At 44.0% G+C, this 21,600-nt stretch overlaps 1 protein-coding gene across 1 annotated transcript in view; it reads right to left on the reverse strand.

Annotated features, from left to right (window-relative positions):
* The window catches only part of LOC138568879 (vomeronasal type-2 receptor 26-like), a 95,876-nt gene that overhangs the window by 58,570 nt on the left and 15,706 nt on the right, over positions 1 to 21,600 (reverse strand). Inside the window, exon 3 of the mRNA XM_069646661.1 lies at positions 20,984 to 21,107. Within this exon, the coding sequence (XP_069502762.1) occupies positions 20,984 to 21,107 (124 nt within the window). The remainder of the gene's footprint in view (positions 1 to 20,983; positions 21,108 to 21,600) is intronic.

The raw sequence follows: 21,600 nt of genomic DNA on the forward strand, positions 1-21,600 counted from the left end.
TTGGTCAAATTGTAACATTCGATAGATTTTTGTCATCAAAATGGGCAGTACTTTGAATAGAATCGCTCTCCCGACAGTGTTCTGCAAGCTCCCAGCACCTTTCACAGGGACAGGCACTCTAGGTGCCTGCCGCTGTAAAATGTGACCCATAAAATGCATTTTTATCCTGTTTGAGGAACAGAAATGCAAGCGACTCAGCAGCGGTTCATACGTTAAAAGAAATGCATGACAGGGTCAGGAAAGACCCTGTCATGCAATGGCAGCCCCACATCCCGTGCGCGGTGGGTTGCCTACAATTTCTGCACATTTAAAAGTGCATCTTGCTGGGAAATGAGGGATGTGCTTTTAAATTGACAGAAACGCCACTTTCTTTGATCAAGGAGGTGAAAAAGGCCATCTGAATGGGCGCGCATATAAAATGTGCCCATTCATGTGTCCCTTGTGGATTGGGCTGCAATTTTTGGGGCGCAAGTGATTTCATTTCTTGTGTAAATAATAAAAAAAAAAAAAGTTGAGAACCTGGCACCCTGAGGATTCTTTTTTTCAAAACAGTTATTTTTGCAGATTACTTAAAAAAAAAAAAAAAAAAAAAAGTAATTTTTTTTTTTTTAAGATGCTGTTTTTGCACAAAACGGCCATTTTTGCGGCATTTTGCGCAAAACGGCCGTTTTCGCGGCATTTTGCGGGATCGCAAAATCGCAATAAGCTGGAGGGTCTGTTTAATGGGGGAAAGTGTTGTAAAAATGACGGAACAATAGAACAGAGTAACCATTTCCGTACACCAATGGCTGTTGTGGGCACATGGAACCTTTGCCACCACCTACCAGTGTAGGAGCAATTTAATGGTAGGTGATGGGAGAGATAACAGTACACATTTTGAGTATGTTATGGAGATTCACTCCTAGGTACCCTGTTGCAAAGCATGTATAACACAGTTGGCACTGTACTGTACAAAAAATGGTAATACTTACTGGCCATGGTGATGGGTAACGATGCTGATGTTTGTGGGTGCAGAACACGTGGATTATTCTACAGTTATTTCTCATGTACGTGCTTTTCATTTACAGGACATTTCACATCTGCATGTTTAGTGGTTGTGATGCACTGTTCAATAGATATGATAGTGTTACATGCACAGTTCTTGGATGTAATTGGTGGATGCGTATGTAATACTTTAACAGTAGCCAATCAGGGAGTGCTGCTAAAAGAGTACTTGAATGGGAAGAATGACTGGCACTGCTTTTCTGGGCCGCGGCCCTCGCGGTAGTTGGGGAAATCGCACTTGCTACATACTGTCTTTCCTAATGTGCATGCCATGGAAATGGGACTATGGTTTAGCGATTCACATGTATGTCTGCTTTTGTGTTCCATGCTATGATGTTCTTTTGTGCCCATTAGAACGTTACTGCTTGTAGTGTGATGTTTGCATGTGCGCATGCTTTTCTTTCTCCCCCCTATGGCAATTAGTAATCTGTTGCACTATGTACAATGTACGCAGAACATACATGTGTAGTAATGTATGGAGGAAAAGCCTCTACAAGCAACTCTAACAAGGAGCAGAGATAAAGTTGTTTCTTTACACGTCCTTTTAGAAAAATTAGAAAAGAAAACTTTTGACAAGGTCTACAAAGATATCCACTTTCTATGGCACTTAAAATGTGTTTGTGCAGCCCCGTACACAGGGGAATATGTTGGCGAAAGTCGCGCCTTTTGAGGTTGCCCATGTGCCACATCCTGGCCTTTTGAGGGTGACTACAATGGAAATGGGACTGTGTAGGTGTTGGGATTGGTCATTGGTCAATATGAATTCGTGGGTGTGGTGTGCAGCAACAGATTGTGCCAGAATGTCTGTTTGCCAATAGGAGTGGACATGGCTATGGGGACGGATGTGCCATTAAGTAGGCGGACTATATGGCTGTTGGGCAACTCGTGGATTCATTGGGTACAGGTTTACGCAGAACGTTGTGCACTAGCAGCACCACTTGTTGGTTTCCATAATGTCGATGTGCACTGGTACAGAAATCGTGGAATTAAGTGAGTGCATGTGGGTCCTCTTTGTGCCAGTTTGGTGACGCTTGCTCATCCTGACATTATTATTGTGCATTGTGGAGGGAACAGTTTAGGGCATGTTACTGACATTTCACTGCAGTTCGCAATGAAGGAGACATTTCGGCTACTCATGGTAATGTTTCCAAAATCACACATAATTTTTTCTTGCATTGCCAAGAGAGAAATGTAGCTGCGTTTTTCCTTCTGTGGCCCACAGTTGGAGAAAGCACGGTGCAATGTGAACGAGGCTGTTTGCGCTTTTTTGCGCGACGTTTGCATGTTCTCCTTTAATAATGAAAATATTATGTTTCGTAGTAGGAAATGTTTTCGTTCAGATGGAGTTCATCTGACTGATGCTAGCAATTAGCTCTTTCTGCGTGATATCCAAAATGCTGTGCAGCACTTCCCGGAAGTGTAGAAAGCATTTCCCCCTGTTGTTGTTCAACACTTTTAATGTTGCAAATGCAAACAGCATCAAAAGGTTCTTTTCAGAGCCACCACTTCTTTTTGCAAATGCGTACAATGCTTTTGACTGCGTCCCGCCGCCCACGGTTGCCATTTTTGTATGCAGTGCTTATAGGCAGTGTCACCGCCTGCAAGCTTGCATTTAACTTCCTTTTTTAAACAGTGCAAGGTGGCTCTGAAAAGAGCCTTTTAGTTACCCCCACCTTCTAGCTGTGTAGCATTTTTCCTGTTATAAGACATGCCAGAAAAGCCAGCAGTGGAAGGGAGATTTGGCAAAGGTTACCAACCCCAGGGATAAGAAATCGTAGTTGGAGAGCACAAGATGTGGGGTGCACCTTACTCGGGTAGGGGGCAGTGTTTGTCATGCTCCCGGACCGAAGCCTCAAAAGCACTTCTCAAATTTTCTCCCCTACACAGTACAGTGTCGCAGTATTTGCACAATACCGTGACTTTTGAAAAGTAAGGGTCTGTTGCACTGCGTATGTTCTCCAAGGCTGCTTGCGGTACGCGGTAGCCCCTGCAATATCCCTAGTGGTGGCAGGAGCAGATGCCGAGGATGCTGAACAGGACAATAACCTACTGCCTGCTTGGAAGGGGACAACCCTCTGAATAGCTGCCTGGTGGTTCGCTTTCTGATGTCGCCGCATGGAGGTGATACCACAGCTGTACAAGCCTAGTTGTCCACAAAGGAGTACTACTCAGTGCACTGCACCTGGTTTGCATGAGATTTTAGCACATCTCCAACGGTCCTAAATAGTTTCCATACCCAGGATTGACGCTGGCTGCAAGCAACGGGGATTCCTTGTACATTATCTCGTTTCCTTTTGGATGTTCTCCCACATTCTGACACCTGTCTCCTTGCTCAGGACCTTTAAAAGGAGGTGTTGGTGGTGAGGGTGTAGGTGCTGCAGAGTGAGAGGTACCACCACAAGTTCTGGTGGCCATTACTTGGAGAAGTACTTTGCAGGCACTCAAATGGTGAGAAAGCTATTTCTGCCCTACCCAATGTGCACCAGTGCTCTCTAGAAAGCCAACCAGAGCACTTGTGGGTTGTGCCCTTGTATAGGGCCATTGTGGAGCATGTGACACCGCAAAGTGGCAGTAAGTGTTTCCCTACAGTATCTATATGTGGAAGGAAGAGTGTAGGATCTCTGCAATGGTGCACTATCACTTTTACACTCCATACATTGCAGAACAATGTCCTCTTTTGATGTGTACGGATCTGGGTTGTGTCTGCCAAATAAGGGACCACGCGCACCGTTGATCTGTTACCATGGTGATGTCGCCATTGTTCTCCAATTACATGCTTGTCTGCCGGACGTATTTTGTCCATTATACCTTGTGGTCATGTGGACAGTTCTCCTACGGATACTCTTGCCATCCCTGGACTACTTAAACGTATGGCACACGTACATTGCACATTTCTACCGAAGCGTGCTGTGAGCACGATACAGTAGGTGCAATGTTTACATGCAAAAGTACTCACAGGACGTGGGTGCACGTTTCCAGCTACTAGAACTACATCACACGTTTATTTGCATATGTTCACCAGGGACAGTGTTACCAGACGCCACAGGACGATATACACATTTTCGCAGTTGTACCACTGACAAACGGACTGACCTGCAATATTAACAGGCGGTTGTGTGCATGCAAATATGTGGCCCGTAGTGGAGTCCTACTGATGCTTTGATTCTGATTCATAGGGCACCCAGGTGCGGCGGACGTTCCCCTTCTCCTTTTTTCTGACTTGCAATCATCCCCAGTCCTGCTGTGCCCTACACATTTATAATAGCCTTGTTAAACTAAAAGAAAAGGGACATACACAATCAGTACATATTAACATATCATTCTTTATTATCACAAAGTAATAGCAAATATTCGAAAAGGGAAGGGGGTCCAGAAACAGATACATATGTTGGGGATTTTCCAATTTCAACAAGCTGCTGCTGAGCAGAAGAAGGGATTGAGGTCTCATCGAACCGTCTCTCATGACACTCAAGTTGCAGGGAAGCGAGTCCGGGAAATCGGGATGGCAGGCATGTGCAAGTTGGGCAGTGATATCTTATTTTTCCCATTATATGTTCTTCTACAAAATTTTTCAAGGTCGCAAATTGGAATAGCATTTGATCAATATTGGCGTCCAGGCGGTCCACTTGTATATGCCCTGCGACTACTTCGGTTTCGGTGCCCATATGTTCTTGTGGAAAAGGTGCTGCTACTGGTGTACTGCTTTGCATTCCGGTATGTTCTGTTAAAAGACAACACATGTGGTTACTTCACATGCAGTTTTATATTGTGATTGTGTTCCTCATGCCACCGCGTTCCCTACCTATGGGGTTACTATGCTCACTAATTAGGTCATGCGAGAAATTCTCCTCCAGACATTCCAGGGTGCTTGCCATCGTGGAAACTCTTTCCTTTCCACAGTGCGGCGGGTAACAATGGGCCTTTCGTCCTCAATCATGTCTTCAAGCAGAAAATTCTCCTCCAGCCATTCAAGAGTGCGCACAAACAGAAAACATCATGCTTTGCTACTATTGTACACTACAGGACCTGTGCAATTAGAAGATAAAGTTTTGTGTACCTACCACGTTGCACTGACGTTCTGTTGTCTCTAGTTGCCGTCTGTACCCCTGCCTCTTTGTTGTTTGTTTGATTGTGCAGCAGGTGTGCGGTAACATTGATGAAGGCAAACGCAACTTCTCTTGTTGGCACTTTCCATTATGCTGCATAGCCTATGCCTTTGTGCACTTTGTTGCAAAAGTACAGATTTTGTACAGCTACGACATTTCCCCTTTTCATTTACGCATTTGCTGCTCTTTGTATATGTTTTTTGTCTTTGCTGTATTTTGCCACTTTTTATGAGCCCCCCTCCCTTTCTGGCCACATTGGACTCCACCCGATGTGAGCCCCCCTCCCTTTCTGGCCACATTGGACTCCACCCGATGTCCGCAAATGGACACAGTGTTCCCAACCTTTGTGCCTATTACTATAGAGCCACCATGTTCATTATGTTGCACAGTACATCTTTCCAAACTAAGCGTATCATGTTAAAAACTAATGCAATTTAGTGAAAAAACTATAATATACACATGTTATGGTTAAAGTGCCCTACTAAAAACCTATGAAATTCACTAACAAAAAACCTTGTTAAAGGGACGTTATGATTAAGTTGCAGTAATAAAAACCTATGTAATTCAATGAAAAATCCTTTTTAAAGTGACGTTATGGTTAGGTTGCACTACCAAAAACCTATGCAATTCAATGACAAAACTTTGTTAAAAGGACGTTATGGTGAAGTTGCTCTAATAATAACCTATGAAATTCATTGAAAAAACTTTGTTAAAGGGACGTTATGGTTAAGTTGCAGTAATAAAAACCTATGTAATTCAATGAAAAATCCTTGTTGAAGTGATGTTATGGTTAGGTTGAACTACCAAAAACCTATGCAATTCAATGACAAAACTTTGTTAAAGGGACGTTATGGTGAAGTTGCTCTAATAATAACCTATGAAATTCATTGAAAAAACTTTGTTAAAGGGACGTTATGGTTACATGTAAAACCGAAAACCTCAGAAATTCGCCAGTTATGGTAAGCTAAGCAACCATAACTCGCGCCACCAACGTGCACTCCTAAGACTAACACCCAGGACATCAGATCAGACCAGTTCTGTTTGCAAATGCGCATCCTTCATAAAAATGCCACAAATAATCCTGACAGCACTTACAGTGTCTCCGGTATAAGGCAAGAATGGGACTACTGTGCAGGAATGGTAAAATGTAGCATAAACACACAGGAAGATCCACAAGAATTCCTAATGTACTTACTACAAGTAATGGAAACCAAAAACAGCCCTATAAATGAAATCGTCCAGATTTCATACACGTGGAAACATACATGCTCTCTCTTTCACAAGAGCACATGAATGATTTGTTTACATTATGTGATGCTGGAAATGCATCGGAGGGACAGGGCCTCCGTATCCTTGTCCTTTACTGCTTTTTATTATGTGTTCTGTCATGTTTCCCGCGCAGGAGTTCATGTGGGACTCCTGGAGGTGCAGCTCTCTTTTTTGGTTTTGTGTACAGACCCATGGGATAGCCTTATGGCACCCATGGGTGGGGGGTACAACCCTGTGCCCCTAGTGTATGTTTTTGGGCACCAGTGGGTAGCCCACAGAGCAGGGTACGGGCTGGTGGCAGCTCCGTGCTGAATTGCCTGGTGCCCTGAGCGTCCTCCATTTTGGGATACTCAGGCCCTGTCATTGGAATCGGTAGATTCCTGATGGAGACAAGATGGCCCATGTGGCCTCATGCCTTTCATCGCCTGTTACCTTGATCTTCCCAAAGTCCCGGGAAGCCCTGACTCTGTCCCTTCCCCCTGACTGGCTGTTGAGTGGAAGTTCCATATATGGTGTTGTGAAGTCCAGGCCAGACTGGCTGGAGCCTTCCCAGTGACTGTATGTTGTGGGTACACCATGTGGGTGCGACCTGGGTGAATGGAGTGTGAGACTACTATGCACTTCTTGTTGTGGATGTCTAGTTTCTGGTGTTTGACACAATGACTGAAACAGCCCTGCCCGAAACTGGTATGAATGCAGTGTGGAGTGCTGAATGGCTGGGTACTTGTCCCAATACACATAACTTGTTGTGAGTGTCAGGAGAGAAGTGAATGGCCTGAATGCACTATTTACCTGATTGGCTTCCTGCCTGCATGAATGCCCTTCTGACCGATTGGTTACCTGAGTGTGACAAAGCAGAATGAATTGGAGACCAACTAGTATATCTGGGGGCCTCCCACTGCTAGAATTCGTGTTCAGAAGCTGAAGAGAAACTGGAGTTTTAACTGAAGCTTAACCTTGAAGCCCTGCTGGAAGAGAAGTCTTGCTGCTGCTCTACTTCATCGATCTGAAAGCGGTTGTGTCTCCAAGGACTGACCCAGAGAGGACCTGGTTAGGCGCCCTCTTCCCGAGCTACGAGGGACCATCATGCATTGCTAATCTTTGCCAGCGCTCCCTGGTAGACAGACCTTCCAAAGGCTGCCAAACGGAGCGGGGGACCGCCGCGGAATCACATGGAGAAGTGCCCGGACACTGTTATCCAGCACTGTCGACCGACGTGCTCCCTTTGCCCAAGTAACATTTGATCCAAGGACGCTCTCGCCTGCACCGTCGACCGCTATGTCCCACCGGAGAAAGTCGAGGCTGCCGACGCACCGAGGAGCATCCACCTGTGGGTTTCCTGCCACCTGATGACCGTAGAGACGCCGGACGACTCGACGCCCTTGCTGGGCCACAGTTCTTCACAATCTCTTTGCATTCCTGAACTATTGTCACTGAGGTGCCCCGCACGCCTCTTACTTGCAGGACCCCAACACTCCGTCATCGAAGAGCACCGCTAGGAACGAAGCTGACACCTCACTGTCGTCATCTCGATGATCCATGACTCCTGCCTTAAAGGGAGCCACTCAAGAAGGATCTGTCGACGAACCTATGACGAACTCTGATAATCCAGGTACATTGGAGTTGTAGAACTATTTTAGAAGGAAATAAGACTTATAGAACAATATATGGACTGGCCTTTTGATAGATCTTTACTTTACAGGTTGCCCAGGTGGGGGGATCTCCACACAGAACTGTGTTTAACGGTAGGGGCCAGTATTCTGCCAATTGTTCTAAACAACCGCTTTCCTCCTATGTCTATTGTTGGTTACCTTTATTAATTGATTTGTGTGCCATTTAACCAGAGTACAGTTGATGCACTTCAATGGAATCTAATATTAATTGTGGTACCATTTAGAACTGTATATATTTGCCATTGCAGATTTACTGAGCACAAAGTGAGTTATTGTGATTGTGTACATAACCTTGAACTTAATTATATAAAGACTGTGTTTTAACTAATACAGTGTGTGGACATTCCTTTGTGGGGGCGTGGGGACTACACTGTACTTAAGAACCAGCCTGCATCACCTCCTGAAAAGTTACGCCCTGATTACTCGTCCATTGCTACCAACAATAGAGAATCTTGGCTGGGGTCCTTTGTGCTTCTCCTCTACCATATAGAGAGCAGAAGTACAGACCCCCCCTACAGTCTTTAGAATGTATCCATAACAAATTGTGGATCCATTCCATTTCACCAGCTTCTGCAGAATGCAAATCATGGTATATTAAGCAATGAAATTCAGACAATCGTTCCAGCATGCAAGCCAATATGTCATACTAATGCTTCTATGGTACAATGCAGATATTACCAAAAATAACTGTACGCATACTGGCTTCACACACTGCCAAGTTTCTCTTGGAAAGAAACCCTTCACAACAGGAGGTACAATACACCACCCTGGTGCCACAACCACTTCAGGGCACTATACTGCATATGTCAAAAAAAGAAGTGGTTGGTTTGAATGTAACAACAACTCTGTTACTCCAAAACATAGGTTACCAGCAAATATAAGAAATGCCTACTTAATATTTCTTCCACCCGAATTTACTCACTAAACTGTAGCACAATAAACAGTTAGAATACACCAACAGGTATCTAACTACAGCCATAATACTACAATAGTACTTTTGAAAGTCAACATAGTTAGAATACACCAACAGGTGTCTAACTACCTGAAAAATAACCTTCATTCCAAAACACTTCAAATAAGCCATAACAATTCTTGTTACTACTAAATATCTTCTGAAGTCTAATGTAGTTAGAATACAGGTATGTAACTATTTTAAGCATTCCCTCAATCACAACATACTTCAAAAAAACATACTATCACACTTGCACTCACCTAATTGGAATCGTTTTTTAAAATCATGCATGGATTTTTTTCCCAAATATTATTTAATGTCAATACAGCAACAGGGTATCATGCACTAATGTTGTAACAAGCATAGTACATAAAATATACTGTTTCTGAGGGTAGAAAAAAGTAAATGTGTATGTAAAATCGTATCCAATTAAATCCTTTAAACTATTCTGACGCTATGGAACTAAGTAATCATACCAAGTATAAACAAATACATATTCTATGAGCACTATCCCCAATTGTACTACAATCGCAAATACCATATACAGTTCAATTATGTTAATCCACCATATTACAAACACTTTATACTCCCACTACATTACCTATAATTACTATAGACATATTACTACTATGGTGGTTGTAGCCATACTCCCACTACATTACCCATATTACTACTGTGGTGGTTGTGGCCAGTGGACAGATTCTTGGGGCCATGGCCGTAAACAAGTACATACAATACACCTTCAAATAATAAAAGTCACCCTAAACCCCCTGCAATCAAAGAAATGTCTGCAGCATTTGCAAACCCCCCATTTACACCTAGAAAAACAGCTCTATATCATCTTCATTCCACTCCCCTACACTTTCTATTCTCTCTTTCAGCCATCAAATAGCCCCAAATGTGTTTTCCAAGTTACTCGTTCATGGCGATGTCCACAGACTTCTGCACCGTCTGCTAAGCGGGCAGCACCAGCACCCACTTTTTTCACCAAGAAAAATAGCTCCATATCATTTTTATTACACACTCTGACCCTTCCCAGCTCCTCTTTCGACCACCAAATAACCTGAAATGTTTTTTCAAGACTTTTTCACCCACCACGCTATCCGCAGACACTGGCCGCTGTCCGCAGATCCGATATGACGGCCGTTTCAGAAAATATGACGCACTTCATGTTTTCCACCATCCAATCAGCAGGCGCGTCCAATGTCCATGGACATCACGCCAGATCCTGATTGGTCCAGGGGGGTATCCGTGGACCAAATAGGGAAGTGAGTCCACAGACCGAACGCAGATATCATTAATTTTGTTGGACCTACTTTTTGTCCATTTTAAAACAAATTATTGGATGGATTTACACCCAATTTACAAAAACACACTTTTGGAACCAAGCTGACGCTCCTGCCTCACACTTGGTGAAAATCTGTCAAGCGGTTTGGGCTGTAGGCATTTGCAAAATATTTTCCTTTCTCTATATGAGGAAAACCACACATTTTGGGACAACCCCATAACTTTGCCTCCCCTGGACAAAACCTCACCAAACTTTGTCACCATATACATTGTCTACAAAGTCTGGTGGGGATTCATCTGCATGGGGGGTGAGGTTATAAGCTGCCCAAAAAGTGTTGTTCCTATGAGTTGAGCAACTTAACCATAACTACAGGGCCACTACCACAGTAATATATCCAAAGTATTCATCTTCTTGAACAATTTCAATTCCTGGCTTTCATTCACACACTCCTTTTCCACTGGAATGAACTGTGAATCATTAGGGCATACTTAACTTTGAACCCGCTCTTGCTCCTGTGCCAGTGGAGGGGAACCCTATCCCTTCGTACATCGCTGATATGGACCCAGCTCTTTCATTTCTTGTAACTGCAGAAATCACATGTTGTGGCCCATGGAAATGTTCAGCATCCCACGAAAGTACAAATGAAGATCTACTTCCTGGGGAACAATAGTACTTGTGCAGATCATTGGATTCTTTGCTGCTTCCTCTTTTAGGATGTTTGTGAGAAGACACAACCTGTGAAAATATCATTCTGACACTTTTGGTTAAGTCCCTAAGGTACTCCCTAAACTCCTCACGCAGGACCTCTGCTGTCTTGTGCGCATCTGATGCTGTGCATGCAGGTGAGAGCAGTGTGTGTAACCTACACCTGTCACGATCTCGTGAGTGCTAACCCATGGGCTCCTCTGCCCTGACTGTCACTTTCCCCCTCGCCTCTCCCCCACACTTCTTTTTACTGCTCTTGCACAATCCGAATATCACAAGGCCTACTAGGACCATTCTGTTTTTGTATCCCTATTCCCTCCTCTTGTCATGTTGCGCCTTGAAACAATTGTGTATAGGTACAATATAAATACCCAATAAATAAATAAAATAAATAAGGTGGTGCTCTTTCCCTGGCTGATTCCTCAAATAAAACAAAACTAGAGGCCGACAGTGTAACCACAATTTGCTTAAATCACTGCACATTTTGGCCAACCGCACCTTAACAACTCTATTTAACTGTTCCATGATCCTGTTTGCCTTTGGGTGGTATACTGGAACAACCTGTGCTTGATTCCCAAGAGCAAAGAGATTTCTGAGAACAAGACATTAAAAAAGTGTGTTCCATTGTCGGACTTTAAGAACTAACATATTCCCCATCATGGAACTACCTCCCTCACCAGAAATGTTGCTGCAGACTTAGTATCAGGGTATACACAGGAACCAAGCTCAAGCCACTGGCAAAGGGACAAAATATGACTATGAGGTAACAGTGCTGGTTACATCTCACAAGCATATCGACAAAATCAATGTGGAGTTCTGGAAATGGAGGGCCTAGGCAAAACTCTCCTTACTGACCTCATAGTGTTTCCAGGATTTAATTACCTATATACTGTGCAGTTTATGACAGGATCCTTGTATTCCCAAGATTGGCTTACCTGTGGTTTCTTTGTGGCAGTCTTTTTTAGGGAGTTTTCCTAGTCATTTAGAGTTTGTGTTGTGAAGAAAAGGACAAGCTTCTCCTGACACCACCCTGCCTGTAAGGGGTCCCAGGCCGGGTAAGCTCTGGAGAAACCACCAGAGATCTCCAGGAAAAACCTGTTAGAGGTAGGAAAAAACCTGGCCAGCAATCCACGTAGAAGAATCCAATAGTGAAAACAAAGTCCTTTGGCACGGATGGTAAACAGGAACCTAGAAGAGCAGGAGAAGCAAAACCAATGCGGGCAGTGGAATGTTATGAGGCAGCCTGGAACCCTACAGGTCATCAGGGTTCCAGGACTGCCAGTTGATCATTCAGGTTGGGAGATCTAACTAGAGAAGATGCATGATAACTAGCTCCTGCCTCTTTCTTCTCATCTTGCCCTGTAACTGAATAAAGCAACTTATTATTTATTTTTTTTTTTTCATTTAGTTTATACAACCTTTTTGAAAATCGTAAAAGGGAAAAAAACAAAAAGATAACAAAGCAGACAAAACAATTTGTCACTTTTTGCCCTGATTTTAACCTTAAAAATTACTCAAATTTTTATTCTACTCAATGTTAAGCTAATCAATGTCTCTTGAGCCCTTCCCATTGGTCGTCATGGCTCCTTTCTTTCTTACTCACGCGGCGCACTATTCAGATATGTGGCCTTGTCTCTAGTTGGATTTGGATTTGCTCCAAGAATCGCATCATGCCAATCATCAATGATTTACTTTCACCAATGTGAAGATGTTTCCACCATTCTTCTGAGTCATACGTCTGAAATGTACTCATCACCTTCCCCACAAAGTTCTCGCGTTGCACCCTCGTTCTGTATAGGACAACACCAGATGTTTTAGATTTTCGTCATCTTTTGCGCAAAATCTGCATTTTATGTTATTTTCAGGAATCATCCGTCGATGTCTTAAAATTTCTTTAGTTTCAAAGATGTTTAAGCGGAACTTTAGGAACAGCCTTCTTAAACGTTTACAGGGTGATAGCATTAAATATTTTGGGACTATATTATGTTTTTTGGCTTCAGGTGGGACATTTTGCATAGATTTATGAGCTGATCTTTTTTTTTCTATGTCGATCCAATCGAGGTCAAGCAGTTTCCGTTTCACTAAATTTGGGTTGTACCATAGGGTTCGTTCATCTGTTCCTAATTGAATTAGGATCTCCTTACATTGTTGTTTCCATTCTTTTAGCGCTGATTTCCTTTGTGTCTTTTCTTCCACCAAGATTTTAAGAGGTGGCAGGTTTGCATCTTCATATAGTTTCCTGTACAAAGCCAACTTATTCCATGTGATTCTCACATTGAGTGTGGAGATCCCTACTTCGTACAGTACATTGGCCGTAGGCGTACTTTGTGGAATCTGAAGAACTTTCTTCCAAAAGAAACCTTCACATCCCGACCATAATTTGTGGTCGCACCCAAACATATTCTCTGCACCATAAGTTAAGATTGGGGAGACTTTACTCTGGTTAAATTTTCTTACTGGGTCGCATGAGAATTTTCCATATCTTTTCTGGATTATGATGCCTTGAGAAGTTAGTTGTTTATAACTGTTTAGAAGCTTTTTGGTCATTGGCTCATCATTGATACTGGAACTGATGATTGTTCCTAGGTACCTTGTATGTGGTACTTTATTCAGCTTTTTCTCCCCAATCGACCATCCTTGTCTAAACTTGTTGGGTTTTCATCCTCTTTTATTTTCAAGTACCAAGATTTCTGATTTGGCTGCATTGCTCTCCAATCCCAGGTCTTCCAGGAAGGTTCTTAACACTGTCAATTTTCGTTGGAAGCCAATTGGTGAACGATCTAAGATCACCATGTCATTTGCATACATGATATGATTTATCTCGATTCCATTGATCCGCGGTGGAAACGACACCACACTTGAAAGGGCAGTACCAACTTCTGATATATAGAAGTTAAAAAGGGTAGCTCCTAATGGGCACCCTTGTTTGACGCCTCTCTTTGTTGCTATGGGGTTCGTTAGGTTTCCTTCGCTGTCCAGACGCACTTGGATGTAAGTGTCAGAGTATAGCTCTTTGATGGCTTGGATAAGGCTCCCACTACACCCCCTATTATAAGGTTGTTCCAGAGTGTTTCTCTATCCACTCCATCAAACGCATTTGCCATATATAAAGCAACTTACTTTTATATATACCAGCTTCCTGAGTCATCTCTGCTACGTGTGCCAGCCTCAGTGAATCCCCAATACTACAGGATGGTAAACAGGAACCAAGAAGAGCAGCAGAAGGGGAAGCCCAGAGAACAGCCAGGCTGGCAAGAAGGGGCGCACAAGAGGAAGGGCCAGGAGAGAGGGGAAAAAAACAAGCACTGAGCACAGAGCAAGGTAATAGAGTACCGAGCGCTTAGACGCGAAGAACAGCGTCTAAGGCATGCTTAAATGAAAGCGACTAGTGGTGCCTCGGCAAGCCGCCATCTTGGGGGAAGAAATGGTGACCCCAATCCTCGGGACAATTCGCCAAGAGGACCAGAGTGACCAGGGGTGAAAACAAATGACCTTTTATTACAAATCTACTTACCTGTTCCTGGAGGTTTGGTATGAATCATTCCTCCTGGGGCTATACTGCAATTTGTCACTGAGGTTTCTCACAAAGCCATCTCACAATCTCCACTCTGCTTCCTCGACTAATTTTGGGGCTCCTTGCCCTCCCTGTGCATTCTCTCACTTCCGCTCTTTCTCTGTTATTCCATTTGCATGGAATTCTCTTGGCCCAGACATCCAATAAACAGTCCGCACAGATTTGTACAAAACCAGTCTAAAAGCCTACCTCCTCATCTCCGAGTTACTCTCCTAAACTACCTCTTATTTGCATGTTTCCCTCGCCTCTAACGTGCCTCTGTGCCTCACTTCCGATGCCTCCATTCTAGCACTTCACCCATCATGGTCACATCTGGAGCACAGCTGGCCGTACCACCTACCTGCACTTAAAAAGGTCCTATGTTGGTTGCTTTTAATCTATGTATGTCCACTTATGCATTGTCCCCGGTAACTGTACCATTTACTCCCCTCCACAATCTGGTCAGAATGTCCCTCAAACTCGCCCAATTATAATTAGCTCACTGCTTCTCGTCAAATCTGATTTCTTATCTATTGCATGTTTTTTGTGATTGAAAAAGCATTGCTCCTCCTGTATATAAATAAAAAATACAAATAAATACATAAATATAGAGACTTTGCCCTCAAGTCCTGACATTCAATGTTGATGGGTACTCAGAGTGGCTAAATGTATTTAGGGACATTTCCTTCAAGACCTGGCATGCAGTGTTGAAGGGTACTCTCAGGTTCTGAATGGATTTAAGGAACTCAAGACCTAGCATGCAGTGTTGAAGGGTACTGGGAGCGTTGAACAGTAAACTCAGGGTCTGAATGAATTTAAGGACCTCAAGCCCTGGCATGCAGTGTTGATGGGTACTCAGAGGGTCTAAAAGACTTTGCCCTAAAAACCTGGCATGCAGTGTTGAACAGTACACTCAGGGTCTGAATGGATTTAAGGACCTCAAGTCCTGGCATGCAGTGCTGAAGGGTACTTCAAATGGTCTTAATGTAAGACTTTGCCCTCATGCCCTGAAATACAGTGTTGAATGGTATACTCAGGTTCTGAATGTATTAAGGACCTCAAGTCCTGGCATGCAGTGTTGAACGGTATACACAGGGTCTGAATGGATCTAAGGACTTTGCACTCAAGCCCTGACATTCAGTGTTGATGGGCACTGTTAAAAATCGGAAGGTGTTTCAAGACTCAGTCCCCAGGGATCCATTATTCAGGTGGCCATGGAAGGGCCATCGCTATTGGATCCCGACTCTGGGGGTGGATACGTGAGGGAGGATCACCCGGGTAGGGGGGGTCCACATGGAGTCGGGAGGAGACACCGGAAGGTGAGACATGGTATCCCTCATTTCCTGACCGTTATTTACCCCATATTCCTCTACCTTTATGGGCTACTACAACTCCCATAAATCCGGTACTTTTCGAATCAGCCCAACTACTGAGATGAGGAAGAGGATGACTGAGACTAGGAAGATTATCACTAGTAATATGCAATGGCTTCGTCCCGCTAATAAGGCCAGGCAGGGTCAGGCACTCAGTCACAATCACACACACCTGAAACTCATGGACAGTTATCCAAACTATAAAAGGTGGGGCACAGAAAGACACAGTGAACGAGGCCGGGGACAAGAAGGAATGCAAGCTGGATGGCGAGAAGGAGGAGCAGCTGAGTGAGAGCTGCGTAGAACTAGGCCAGGGAGAAGGGGATACCGAAATGCTAACAGGCTGCGATTTGAGGAAGGAGAAAGCGTGATGAGGGAGCCGTGTCTCCAAGGAGCCGGTAAAGATAAGAGAAGGGAGCTGAGGGGTCTGCTGAACCCTTCCTCCATATTCAAGAAGGTCGCTTGTTTCCACCCCGAGGCTGCAAATTCACCCGAGAGCGTCTGATGGGCAGGTGGGCAAGACCCTGACCTCAACGAGTTGAATATTGAAGGATGCACGAAAGCAATCACAGTCGGTGAGTTCAAAAAAAGGGAGAGTCCGGTTGGGAAACGCGCGATTGTGAATGAAGCTACAGTGTTGCACGCAAGACTACGCATTGAAGGATAAGGACATTGAACTGAAAGCTTGAATGTATTTAGCCGGCGGGGGAGCTGATGAGAAACAAAGTTTTGGAGCAGTGCCGTATGAGAGGGCATGTTGTTGAACAATCCTTGAAATATAACAGAAGAGTGAATAATGAAAGCGAAATGTGTTGAAAGCCAGTGAAGGAAAAGGGCACGAACGGAAGAGAGCGTGCAGAGATCCCAAAAGGCTAATGTGAAAGTTAACTGAAATTTTTGTGAAATATGGAACAGAGTGGCTGAGAGCCCGTTCAGCGAAACCAAGTGCAAGAGGCACGGACATTAAGACTTCAACCCTATTGTCAGTGTGGTCACGCATAGGGGTGAGAATACTGTGCAGTTGAGAAGGTCTCTGACAGGTGAACATTGTAAAGAGAAGTACAAAGATTGGGGAAGGGAGTTCTCCCTGAGCTCTGTGAAGCAGAGCTGTTTGGCTGGAAAGTATTCAGCCATGTTTAAGTGCTTAAAGACAGGCACAAGGGATATGCTTTTGGTAAAGAAGGAACTTTGTGAATATCTGTGTGTTGAAGAAATATAAAGCCGGGTGAGGGAAGCCAGAGAGAATCTATTGAAGAGAACTGTGATGTATGTTGAACTGACATTGAAATAGGCGAGGGAAGCCTAACGGATCTATGGTAAATCTTTGAACTGTGCATACGACCCACCATAAAGGAACTTTGTAAGGACCTCAGTGAACTGACCTTGGGGAAGGGAGTGGTGAGATACTTTCATTACCATTCTGACAGTCTTTTTGACCCTCTTTTGTTTTCATGCATTTTCCCACCATTAGTTATTGTAATGCGTGAGGGCACGTATAGGTTTCTTACACAGACTTTTACTTTGTTTGACTGACTTGGACTATTTTATGTTATTTTGATGGTCGAGACTACTCCCATTATAGAAATAGGGCTAGCTAAGAAGTCTCGAACCGCAGTCAAACTTAATAAAGGTGTTGAAACGTACTAACCAAGACTCCCATTCGGGAAGTAGAAGTAACTGCTAGATCCTGCATGGTACTAATCGAGACTCCCAGTGGAGAAGTAGAAGTGACCCCTAGATCCTGCACGGTACAAACCGAAACTCCCATTGGAGAAGTAGAAGTGACCGCTAGATCCTGCACTGCACTAACCAAGAATCCCATTGGAGAAGTAGAAGTAACCCCTAGATCCTGCATGGTAATAATCGAGACTTCCAGTGGATAAGTAGAAGTGACCCCTAGATCCTGAACGGTACAAATCAAGACTCCCATTGGAGATGTAGAAGTGCCCTCTAGATCCTGCATGCTACTAACCAAGGCACCCATTGGAGAAGTAGACATGACTGCTGGATCCTGCATGGTACTAACTGATACTCCCATTGGATAAGGAGAAGTGACTGCTAGATCCTGCATGGTACTAACTGAGACTCCCACTGGATAAGGAGAAGTGACTGCTAGATCCTGCACGGTACTAAATGAGACTCCCATTGGAGAAGTAGAAGTGCCTGCTAGATCCTGAATGGTACTAACCGAGACTCCCATTAGAGAAGTAGAAGTGGCTGCTAGATCCTGCACGGTACTAGCCGAGACTCCCATTAGAGAAGTAGAAGTGGCTGCTAGATCCTGCACGGTACTAACCAAGACTCCCTTTAGAGAAGTAGAAGTGCCCGCTAGATCCTGCACGGTACGGACCAAGACTCCCATTGGAGAAGTAGAAGAGACCACTAGATCCTGCACTGTACTAACTGAGGATCCCATTAGGGAAGTAGAAGTCACTGCTATTTCCTGCATAGTACTAACCGAGGATCCCATTAGAGAAGTAGAAGTGGCTGCTAGATCCTACATGGTGCTAACCGAGACACCCATTAGAGAAGTAGAAGTTCCAGCTAGATCCTGCACAGTACAAACCAAGACTCACATTGGAGAAGTAGAAGAGACCACTAGATCCTGCACTGTACTAACCAAGGTTCCCATTAGAGAAGTAGAAATCAATGCTATTTCCTGCACAGTACTAACCGCGGCTACTGTTGGGGAAGTAGAAGTGAGCGCTATATCCTGCACAGTACTAACCAAGGCTCCCATTGGAGATATAGAAATGCCCGCAAGATCCTGCACGGTACTAACCAAGACTCCCATTGGAGAAGTAGAAGTGACCGCTAGATCCTGCATTGTACTAACCAAGAATCCCATTGGAGAAGTAGAAGTAACCGCTAGATCCTGCATGGTAATAATCAAGACTTCCAGTGGATAAGTAGAAGGGACCCCTAGATCCTGAACGGTACAAATCAAGATTCCCATTGGAGATATAGAAGTGCCCTCTAGATCCTGCATGCTGCTAACCAAGGCACCCATTAGAGAAGTAGAAATGACTGCTGGATCCCGCATGGTACTAACTGAGACTCCCATTGGATAAGGAGAAGTGACTGCTAGATCCTGCATGGTACTAACTGAGACTCCCACTGGATAAGGAGAAGTGACTGCTAGATCCTGCACGGTACTAAATGAGACTCCCATTGGAGAAGTAGAAGTGCCTGCTAGATCCTGCAAGGTTCTAACTGAGACAGACACCCATTGGAGAAGTAAAAGTGACCACTGGATCCTGAATGGTACTAACCGAGACTCCCATTAGAGAAGTAGAAGTGGCTGCTAGATCCTGCACGGTACTAGCCGAGACTCCCATTAGAGAAGTAGAAGTGGCTGCTAGATCCTGCACAGTACTAACCAAGACTCCCATTAGAGAAGTAGAAGTGCCCACTAGATCCTGCATGGTACGGACCAAGACTCCCATTGGAGAAGTAGAAGAGACCACTAGATCCTGCACTGTACTAACTGAGGTTCCCATTAGAGAAGTAGAAGTCACTGCTATTTCCTGCACAGTACTAACCGAGGATCCCATTAGAGAAGTAGAAGTGGCTGCTAGATCCTGCACAGTACAAACCAAGACTCACATTGGAGAAGTAGAAGAGACCACTAGATCCTGCACTGTACTAACCAAGGTTCCCATTAGAGAAGTAGAAATCAATGCTATTTCCTGCACAGTACTAACCAAGGCTACTGTTGGGGAAGTAGAAGTGAGCGCTATATCCTGCACAGTACTAACCGAGGCTCCCATTGGAGATATAGAAATGCCCACAAGATCCTGCATGCTACTAACTGAGACTCCCATTAGAGAAGTAGAAGTGGCTACTAGATCCTGCACGGTACTAACCAAGACTCCCATTGGAGAAGTAGAAGTGCCTGCTAGATCCTGCACGGTATGAACCAAGACTCCCATTGGAGAAGTAGAAGTCACTTCCATTTCCTGCACTGTACTAACCGAGGTTCCCATTGGGGAAGTAGAAGTGCCCATTAGATCCTGCACTGTACTAACCAAGGTTCCCATTAGAGAAGTAGAAGTCACTGCTATTTCCTGCACTGTACTAACCGAGGTGCCAATTGGGGAAGGAGAAGTGCCCGCTAGATCCTGCATGATACAAACCAAGATTCCCATTGGAGAAGTTGAAGTGACCACTAGATCCTGCATGGTACTAACCGAGACTCGCATTGGAGAATTAGAAGTCACTGCTATATTCTGCACTGTACTAAAATTCCCATTGGAGGATTTGTATTTACATTTGGACACAAAGGAATGTGGATTCTTTGGGAAGCTCCAAAGCTACTACAAGGTTTGCTTTGATCCAATGACTTCTGGGGTTTGATGAAAATCCCAAACAGGTAACCAGGAGCTCAGAACATATTTTTGTTGACTCTGTATTGACCATTAAAGATATGAAAGCAAGTAACTTCCCTACAAGCAAGGTTTGGAAATACAGCTCTTTTATATTTCATGTAACAATGCAGCCCTCTTCAGTATATTGGCTCCAAAATATCCCCATACGAGACTGGTAGAGCCGTGTGAGACAATGGGCATCATTTGCAAGTGATATTTTCCTTAATAAAGAGGAGTTTGGATAAAAGTTTTTATTTGTATTTTATGTTCTATTGTTTATAGTGTGGATTTAGCTCAAGAGCACTGGAGGACTGTCCAGAGGGTGGGCAGCTATCATTTGGGCTTTCATCTTTTAACAGTAGCATAGTACTGTGAGCTGAGGTCTGTGCACAGTATGTGCATCTGTTGGAATTAGTCCTTAATCAGGTGTTGTTGAAAGAGCCATGTTTTGATATATTGGCCGCATTCATTAGAGGAAATGGACCAGCATGGAGTGGAAAAAGTGGAAAATATCAGTGCCTGGGCAAATACTTTCTCAAACCTTTAATCTTGTTCTCATTTTTTAGTCCCTCCAAAAGCATATTCTCCAGGATAAAGGAGCTATATTTTCCACTTTTTTCATTTTTGTCAGTGTATCAAATGTTATCACCTACCACTTAAGTGGGTAATTTCTCCATCAGGGCATGGGGTGCAGTCGTAGCAGCAGATTGGCCGATCCTTCTGAAGGACCTTGCGGTATCCAGGAGGACAGCTCTCACTGCACACAGAGCGAGGAATCTGAGGAGAGAAGATGAAGGACACCAGTGATGATAAACACAGAGTGAGTGGTCTGAGTATGAGAGGATGGAGAACACAGGTGATAATATGAACAATATGAATGTGAGGGTCTAAGGAGGAGAAGATTGGCAAACGTGATAAACATACAGAGCAAAGAATCAGTGGTTAGGAGATTGGGATGCAAAAACATATTTGGCTTATTGCTGCCTGATAGTCAATGTTGGCCTAAGCACATTCGCATCACACTGTAATTCCGCATTGAATGAACCTGAAACAGGCTGACTACGCCACCATTTTGAGTTATATGCCATTTTGATCAGCTCTTGCTTTCTGTCCCATGTTCAGAGTTTGTGTTTTCGGCTCCAGCAGAGCAAAATGAACTTGGTGCTGTTTCATGATGTCAACATAGATAAGAATGTTGAAGCTGCTAAAGTGGATTGTTGATCCTACACTGAGGAACCTTGGATCTAAACAAAAGCTGCACTAATCAGTA

This window comes from Ambystoma mexicanum, chromosome 2q (genome assembly GCF_040938575.1).
Source record: "Ambystoma mexicanum isolate Mex_15411 chromosome 2q, UKY_AmexF1_1, whole genome shotgun sequence".
Taxonomy (NCBI): Eukaryota; Metazoa; Chordata; class Amphibia; order Caudata; family Ambystomatidae; genus Ambystoma; species Ambystoma mexicanum.